The 9,626-nt window shown below is 39.7% G+C and overlaps 1 protein-coding gene across 3 annotated transcripts in view; it reads left to right on the plus strand.

Annotated features, from left to right (window-relative positions):
* Positions 1-9,626, plus strand: part of CBL (Cbl proto-oncogene) — an 89,628-nt gene that overhangs the window by 71,000 nt on the left and 9,002 nt on the right. For all 3 annotated transcript variants that reach the window (XM_082342749.1, XM_082342751.1, XM_082342750.1), the window contains 3 exons: positions 7,751-7,891; positions 8,270-8,370; positions 9,073-9,255. In XM_082342749.1, coding sequence (XP_082198875.1) covers positions 7,751-7,891; positions 8,270-8,370; positions 9,073-9,255 — 425 coding nt within the window. The remainder of the gene's footprint in view (positions 1-7,750; positions 7,892-8,269; positions 8,371-9,072; positions 9,256-9,626) is intronic.

Consider the following 9,626-nt stretch of genomic DNA (forward strand, 5'->3'; position numbering starts at 1 on the left):
TAGAATCTGGTGCTAAAGGAGAAGCATGTCCATGGCAATAGGAACTGGGGGTTTTTCCTCACCCCCAGGGGTCTCATGCCATTATTCCTCACAGACCATTAACCATCTGTGTCAGCAAAAGGCATTCTTCCAGTTTTCATATCAGATGAAGCAAAGGTAAAAGTTGTAGGGAACTTATCTGGCTTGGGTGTATTCCTTGTGAGTAGGCTAAAGATCAGTCACACAGAGGGGAGGGGGTGGGACTGCAGGCCTACCTAAGATGGAGCTCACAAAATGGAGTCAGTGTGGTTTCAGCCACACAGTTATTCAGAAGTGTATCATTTAATTTCCACAATTTTGTGATTTTCAGTGTCACTTTTGTTACTGATTTTCTAACTTCATCTGTTGTAATCAGAGAAGATACTTCGTATGATACCTATATTTTAAGATCTATTGAGAGTTAATTTGTGGCCTAACATATTGTCTATCTGGAAAGTGTCCCGTGTGTACTTGAGAAGAGTGTGTGTGCTGTTATTGTTGGGTAGAGTTTTTTGTATTTGTCTGTTACATCTGATTGGTTTATTGTATTGTTTAAGTCCTCTGTTTCTTTACTTATCTTCTGTCCTCTTGTTCTGTCCATTATTATGAGTGGCGTATTGAAATCTCCAGCTGTTATTGTAGAGCTGTCTGTTTCTCCCTTTAATTCTGTCAGGTTTTACTTCATATATTTTACTGTCATTCGGTGTATAAATGTTTATACTTTTAAAATCTTCTAGTGTATATAATGTTCTTTGTCTCTTGTAACCTTTTTTGATTTAAATTCTATTGTGTCTGATATTAGTATAATATCAGAGTCTCTTATAGACAGCATATAATTGGATCGTGTGTTTTAATCCAATCTGCCAGTCTCTGTCTTTTGATTGGAGAGCTTAACTCATTTATATTTAAAGCAATTACTGATAAGGAGAGACTTCTGTCATTGTGCTATTTGGTTTCGGTATGCCCTGTAGTTTTTTGTTGCTTGTTTCCTGCATTACTGTCTTCTGTGTTTAGTTGGGTTTTTGTGGTGAAATGTTTAAGTTCCTTTCTCATTTCCTTTTGTGTATATTCTATAGATATTTTCCTTGTGGTTACCATAGGGATTACATTTAACATCCCAAAGTTGTAACACTATAATTTGAATTTATACCAGCTTAACTTCAATAGCATACAAAAACTCTTCTCCTTTACAGTTCCACCACACCCATTTTGGTTGTTGGTTACAAGATTACATCTTTATACATTGTGTGCCCCTAGTTCTTTTAAACGGGTTCATGAACTAGTTCTTTTAAATGCATTAGTTTCCTAAATTATGGAAAAAAAAGAGATTTGGAGTTACAAACCAAAGTTACAGTAATAGTGGCTTTTACACTTTCCCTTTAAATGTATTGCTGTCTTAAATCATTTGGAAAAAACCAGAAGGTACAGTTACAAACCATTGTTACAGTAGTACTAGCTTTTATAATTGTCCATGTACTTACCCTTATTAAAGTCTTTATTTCTCCATACAGCTAGAAATTACTGTCTAGTGTCTTCATTTCACCCTGCAGGACTCACTTGAGCATTTCTTTCAGGGCAGGTCTAGTGGTCACGTACTCCCTCAGCTTTTGTTTATCTGGGAATGTCTTGATTTCTCCCTCAATTTTGAAAGACAGTTTTACCAGATACAGGCATACCTCAGAGATATTGTGGTTTTAAGTGTGCAGTAGCATTATGTCTAAAAATATATATGTACATACCTTAATTTAAAAATACTTTATTGCTAAAAAATGCTAACCATCACCCAAGCCTTCAGCAAGTCATAATATTTTTACAATAGTAAAATCAGAGATCACTGATCACAGATCACTGTAACAAATATAATAATGAAAAAACTTGAAATATTTTGAGAATTATCAAAGTGTGACACAGAGACTTGAAGTGAGCAAATGCTGTTGGAAAAATGGTGCCAGCAGACTTGCTGGATACAGGGTTGCCACAGATCTTCAATTTGTAAAAAACACCATCTGTGAAGTGCAGTAAAACAAGGTATGCCTGTGTAGGATTCTTGGTTGACAGCTTTTTTTTTCTTTTAGCGCTTTGAATATATCGGTCCACTGTCTTCAGGTCTCTAAAATTTCTGATGAGAAGTCTGCTCATAATCTTATTGAGTATCCCTCGTACGTGATGTTTTGCTTCTTTCTTTATCTTTGTCTTTTGAAAATGTGGGTCTCTTTGAGTTCCTTTTCCTTGGAGTCTGTTGAACTTCTTGGATGTTTATATTAATCATTTTGGGAAGTTTTTAGCCCTTATTTCTTCAGATATTCTCTGCCCCTTTCTCTCTCTCTCTCCTGGGACTCCCACGATGTATATGTTGGTCCTTTGGTGGTGTTATGTCCCACAGCTCCCACAGCTCTGTTCAGTTTTCTTCAGTACTTTTTCTTTCTGTTTGTTCCTCAGCCGTGATAACTTCCATTGTTCTGTCTTTCAAGTTCATTGATTCTTTCTTCTCGCTGCTCAAATCTGCCTTTGAACCCCTCTAGTGATTTTTTTTTTTCATTTCACTTGTACTTTTCAGTTCCAGAATTTCTTTTTTGTTTCTTCTTAGGTTTTCTGTCTCTGTTGATACTTCCATTTTATTCACACATCGTTTTCTTGATTTTCTCCACATCTGCCTTTAAAATCTCATGGAAGTCACTTCAGCCAGAGCAGGAGGGGCTTGCAACAATGCTGGGAGGTGCAACAACAGTGGTTGCTGCCCCTTTGTCAGCCCTTCTGTGAACAGGAGCAGCAGTCAGCGATCAGAACACAGATTCCCAATATTTGGAGGGCTGAGTCCTTTTTGCCACCCTGGCTCCTGCAAGCTGTGTGCAGGCTGCTCCAGGAACGTGTGCACAGCTGCCTGCTATGTGGCAGGGTTGAGAATGGGTAGCTGCTACTATGCTAAGAGCTGAAATTAACAGCAATTTAGCCTCCCAGTCTTCACCTGGAAGTTACAAGCCTTCAACAGACTCTAGAGTTCCAAAATAGTTACATCAGACAACCTCTACCATCTTCCCAGAATCCTCGTTGAGTATCTGCTTTTTGTTTCATTGCTTTCTCCTCTTTATTTTATTCTTCCAACTTCCTTTAGGTTTTATTTGTTATTTTTCTAGCTCCATGAGATGCGTGCTGTATTAATCTGCTCAGGCTGCCATAACAAAATACTATCTACAGACTGGGCAGCTTAAGCAGCAGAATTTAATTTTCTCATAGTTCTGGAGGCTGGAAGTCCAAGATCGGGATGTCAGCATATTTGGTTTCTGGTGAGGAATCCTTTACTGGCTTACATGCTTGCGTAACCTTCTCACTACGTCCTCACATGGCCTTTCCTTGATACATGCACACACAGAGAGGTATAGAGAGTGACAGCAAGCTCTCTGGTGTCTCTTCTTATAAGGACACCAATCCTATTGAGTCAGGGGCTCATCCTTAGGACCTCATCCAACCTTAATTACTTCCTCAGATGTGGCCCAATGTCCACAGACAGCCACACTGGGGATTAGGGCCTCAAAAGTAATTTTGGGGAGGACACAAACATTCAGTCCATAACAGATGCTGTAGCTGCATTCCACAAATTTTGATATGTCCTGTTTTCATTATCATTCACTTCAAAATATATGGTTTTCCGTTTGTGATTTCTTCTTTGACTCATCAGTTATTTATGTGTTGCCTGATTTTCAAACATTGGAAGATTTTCTGGTTACTCTTCTGTTACTGCTTCCTAGTTTCATTCCAGTGTGGTCAGTAACCATACTCTGTGATTTCAATTTGTGCTATTTGTTGACACCTTTATTGACTAGTTTATGGTAAATTCCATACATATTACTACCTTCATTTTATAAAAATGTATATTCTGCAGTTGTTGGGCACAGCATTCTGTATGTGTCATTTGTTAATTGTATTCAACTATACTATCTTCCTGCTGATTTTTTTTTTTTAAGTCTACATGTTCTGTCAAATACCAAGAGGAGTGCGTTAAAGTCTCCCCCTATAATTGTGGGTCTCTCTTTTTTCCTTTAGGTCTATCCGTTTGTATTGTATATGTATTTAGTATATGTAATTAGGATACATAGAAATTTAGAATTATCAACTAAATGATAATTGTTTTGATTATTCCATTTACTCTCTAGTTCTGCTTCTAACCAGCCTTAGTCTGTTTTTACTTATATTAAAATGGCCACATCAGCTCTCTTGTAGTGTTTGCATGATCTTTTTCCATCCTTTTACTTTCAACTTTTCTGTGTCCTCATTGAAGGTATGTTTCTCATAAGTAGTATATACTTGTTGGCTTTTTCCCCCCTAAATCCAGTCTAGCATTTTTTTTGTTTGTTTTAAAATAATTGGAATATTTGTTCCTACTCTTTTCTCCATTTTCCCCATCTTTTCTGTGTTCATTTTTTTCTACTTTCTTTCTTTGGGATTAAAGTATTTTTTATTATACTGTTTCATTCCTTATACTCTTTTAACAGTTATCTTAGGGATTCCAACATATACCTTTGACTCATTAGAGTCTACTTTGAATCAACCCCTCTTAACACTTCCTGGACGTTTAAATTTCCCACATATTTATACTGTAGCACTCCTCATTTCTTCCTGCTTTACCACACTTCCACCTGGAATCTTTTTCCTTCTGCCCAAATAACTTCCTTTAGAGAGACGGGGTGTGGGGAAGAGAGAAAGAGGAGGGGTGTTAGTGTATCTTCTATTAATGGATTCTCTCAAATTTTGCTTGACTTAAAATATCTTTTACTTCACTTTCATTTTTTTTAAGATATTTTCACTAAACATAGTACACTTGACCCTTGAACAACTTGGGGGTTAGGGACGCTGACCTTCCCCGCAGTGGAATATCCAGATATAACTACAGTGGGCCCTCTGTATCCACAGTTTCGCATCTGCAGATTCAGCCAACTGTAGATTGTGTAGTACTGTAGTATGTATTTATGGGGAAAAATCTGGGTAAAAGTGGACCTGTGCAGTTCAAGCACATGTTGTTCAGAGGTCAACTATATTCTGAACTGGAGTTATTTTCTTTCAGCACTTTAAAAATATCATCCCACTGCCCTCTGGCTTTCATTGTTTCTGTTGGAAAGTTAGCATAATGTTGCTCTTTTAAGGGTATGATTCTTTTTCTGACTACTTATAAGACCTTTTTGTCTTTGGATCCCAGCAGTTTCACTATAATGCGTCTGTGTAGTTTTCTTTATATTTATCCTTCTAAGGTTTGTAGAGTTTATGGATTTTGTCATTTGATGTTTTTAATCAGTTTTAGAAAGTCTCAGCCACTGGGAATTCCATGGCGGTCCAGTAGCTAGGACTCTGCGCCCTCACTGCTGAGGGCCCAGGTTCAATCCCTGGTCGGGAAGTAAAATCCCACAAGCTGGGCAACGCGGCCAAAAAAAAGAAAAGGAAGAAAATAGAAAGAAAAATTCAGCATAGAAAATCTAAGCCACTATTTCTTTTTTCTTTTTTAAAAAATTTTTATTGGAGTATAATTGATTTACAATGTTGTGTTAGTTTCAGGGGTACACTATTTCTTAAAATACACTGAGTAGTGCAGTCTCTTTCTCCTCTTGCTCTGTGACTCCAGTTACCTGAAATTTCGACCTTTTCACCACACCTCATATAGCTCTTATGCTCATTTCGTGTTTTCCATTCTTTTTCCTCTCTTTACTTGAATCTGAATAGTTTCTACTCTGTTTCAGTTCCCTAATCTTCTGTTTTGCAGTTTCTAATCTGCCCCAGAATCCATCCATTGTATTTACAGATACTGTGTTTTTAGGTCCTAGAATTTCCATGTGAATTTTTTAAAAAAATTATTCTGTAGTTTTCTAATAAAATTCTCCATCCTCTGTTTTAATGGAACATATAAATTATAATTATTTTAAAGGCCATGTCTGTTACCTCCAACTTTGTCTCTCTAGTTTGGCAAAACAACCAAAGTACTACTACTTTTTGCCTGGTTTCTCAGAATCTAGTCCCACTCATACGTGGTTTAAGGATTCGCAGTAGCTCTGGGGAAAATTACAGGCAGAATTTCAAACCTACTTCTCTACTGTTCCCTTCTCCAGGATTTTTGACCCCTCGTGCCTTGGCCCAAATTCCAATCCCTCTCTCCTCAGTCTCTTGAAACTACCTTGAAACCCCAAGTTCAGAACCTCTAATATGGGGCTTATTGCAGTGTATTCTCCTTGCCTCTGGAATCTTGGCCTCTCAAATCTTGGCTGCCTGGTTGCTCTCCAATGCCTTCTTTCTTTTGCATATTTTCCTGCTTTTATAGCTAGCTGTTCTAGGCAGACGGTTAGACAGTGCTTGTTACTTGGCCATAGCTATAGACATGTAAAATGTATATATGTTTTAGATCAAGATGTAGTATTATGTTTTCCCTTTTTTTAAACTTAGCATTATATCTTGGGCATTTCTTCCTATCAGTTAAAAAGTTCTTCAAAATCCTCACTTTATTTATTTATTTGGTTGCATGGGGTCTTAGTTGCAGCAGGCGGGCTCCTTAGTGGCGCTCACGGGCTCCTTAGTTGCAGCACGTGGGCTCCTTAGTTGTGGCGGGTGGGCTCCTTAGTTGCAGCTCCAGGGCTCCTTAGTTGCGTCTTGCAGCCTCCTTAGTTGCGGCCCGCGGGCTCCGTAGTGGTGGCACACAGACTCCTTAGTTGTGGCATGCGAACTCTTAGTTGTGGCATACATGTGGGATCTAATTCTCTTACCAGGGATCGAACGTGGGCCCCCTGTGTTGGGAGTGCAGAGTCTTATCCACTGTGCCACCAGGGAAGTCCCCAAAATCCTCACTTTTTTAAAAATTTATTTATTTATTTTTATTTTTGGCTGTGTTGGGTCTTCGTTTCTGTGCGAGGGCTTTCTCTAGTTGCGGCAAGCGGGGACCACTCTTCATCGCGGTGGGCGGGCCTCTCACTATCACGGCCTCTCTTGTTGCGGAGCACAGGCTCCAGACGCGCAGGCTCAGTAGTTGTGGCTCACGGGCCTAGTTGCTCCGCGGCATGTGGGATCTTCCCAGACCAGTGCTCGAACCCGTGTCCCCTGCATTGGCAGGCAGATTCTCAATCACTGCACCACCAGGGAAGCCCCCTCACTTTTAATTATTGCATATTATTATGTAATGTGGCTGTAACATCATATATTTAATCATTCCCTGTTGTTGTATATTTATTTTGTTTAAAAGCTTTTACTGTAATAACTTTGCTTCAGTGAACATATTTTTACATAGCCAGGGATGCAGCCAAGGTAGAATTACTGTGACAAAAGAATGTGAATGTTTTAAAGTATGTATTGCCAAAATGCTTAATGAGTAAGAGATGAAATTGTATATTTTTATTAACATCATCAACCAAAAGAATTAAAATTTTTGGATTACCCTTTTAATGATCCTTTTCTCTTTATGAAAATAGTATGTGTTAATTATAAGAATATTTAGAAAACACAGATAAGTGATGCTAAAGAAATAAGTTATCCATAATCTTACCACCTAGAGTCAGACAGTAATCAGCAACATGTAATATGCTCATTGCCAGTCTTGTGTGTATGGAATCATGCTGTACATGCTGTTTTTCACTAGGAGTATCTTGAACATCGTAGGATGTTATATATTTCTTCTGCAATGATTTTCAAATTATTTCAGATAATCGCAAAGCAGTTCATTCTTTTTGTTTTCTTTTTCTGTTTTTTATTCTTCATCTTCCAGACCTCTTCCTGTGCCAAAGCCGCCAGCTGGGGAGCAGTGTGAAAGTGAGGAGGACACAGAGTATATGACTCCTTCCTCCAGGCCTGTGGGACTTCAAAAGCCAGAAGTGAAGTGGCCTCTGGAGACAACCCAGAGTTCACGGTAGGTTCACGACAATCCTATTTGGGGATTCAGTTGACACCAACTCACCTGCTTGGCTTGCTGCCTGCACATAGCATTACCCAGCCAGAAATGAAGCAGAAAGATGTGTGTAACCTCTAATGTTTTAAGCTTCTTGCAGCTGTAAGCAATTCCACTTAATGTTTCTTCAACCTCACAGTAATTTCAAAAACATACACAGCTACTGCTGGTAACAAGAGTCAATCTTTTGATATTTACTAGTGATACTGGCAAGAGGAGAATGGAGATTCTTGATAGAATCAGGGTCTAGAGAAGTTGTGAATAGGTATATCTTAATAAGTTTGCAGATAACAGAGTTCTGTTTCTGAAGATCATTATGCCACTTTCCTTCTGGTCCAGAGCCTGTGATTGTGACCAGCAGATCGATAGCTGTACATACGAAGCAATGTATAATATTCAGTCCCAGGCGGCACCATCTGTCACAGAGAGCGGCACCTTTGGTGAGTAGTCGTTCTGCTACTTTAACAATCATTGATGTGCCGGAGGAATGAGCCTGTAATGTTTAGCCAATGAGAACTTGACCTAAGCGGAATATTCGTAAATAATTTTCTTTGCAAAGTATCTTTGATCTATGGCAGTAAAACCACCTCCTCTGTTTTATTTCCCATTTACACAGCTAGTTCCTTTTGTGTTTTTCATCCTTCCAGGGCCTGGAGGCCTGGATCGGCAGTGCTGACGGCTAGCTCCCTCTTATTCCCATTGCTTTTCAACACTGATGAAATTCTTGTGTGTGTGGGTGGTGAATACTCAATTCCCATACTAACTAGCTTACCAAGTGGAAAGTTCAAGAAGGCAGTACACACAACAGGGCCCTTTGGCTGGTCTTCCAAGGTGAAATGCAGATGAAAATGTTGAATGAATGCTATAAAGTGGTGCTTGAGTCTTGGACATCAGTGACTGTTAACCTTGGCAACGGTAGCTTTTGACATGTTCAGAAAAGTAGAGCTGCAGGATTGGTGCAGATCTTATTCTCCCTGTTTCTTTTATCTCGATGCACAGGGCCACACGGTGTTTGGCCCCTAGTGGTTATTCGGTAACCATTTGGCTCTGTATATGCTTGAATGAACGGATGCCCCCATACTGAAATGTTAGAAGGTGAAGTACGTTGGAAAAAGAAGATAACTGCACAAACTGTTCTCTAGGTGAAGGGAATTTGGCTGCAGCCCATGCCAACACTGGCCCTGAGGAATCAGAAAATGAAGACGACGGGTACGATGTCCCCAAGCCACCTGTGCCCGTGGTGCTGGCCCGCCGCACGCTCTCTGACATCTCCAACGCCAGCTCCTCCTTCGGCTGGCTGTCTCTGGAAGGTGATCCCACAACAAGTGAGTCTCCAGGCTACCTTGGGTTTGTCCTGAAATGCTGTATGGCTTCTTATTTATACTGAAACAGAGATGACTGCCTGGTGACAGTAAGTCAGTAGCTGGAAGGAGTGGACTTAAGTGGGAGGAAAGCTGGTCCTGGGTCCCAAATTAGGAAGGTAAACTGTGTTCAGACTCTTGAGGATTTTGCCAGACTTAGAAATGAGGTTGTTCCTTAAACCCTGGCTCTTCCTGTGCTGGGGGTAAGTATTAATAGGATTTCTGGCTCTTTTGAGCGTGCATGATGACAGCAGTAATTCATCTTGATGGTTCAGACCACACTGCTGGGCCCTGTCCCTGTCCCATTGGAAAGGAGGTGTGCCAGCTCTGGAAAG

The sequence above is a fragment of the Balaenoptera borealis genome (assembly GCF_965194805.1).
Source record: "Balaenoptera borealis genome assembly, chromosome: 11".
In the NCBI taxonomy this organism is placed as follows: Eukaryota; Metazoa; Chordata; class Mammalia; order Artiodactyla; family Balaenopteridae; genus Balaenoptera; species Balaenoptera borealis.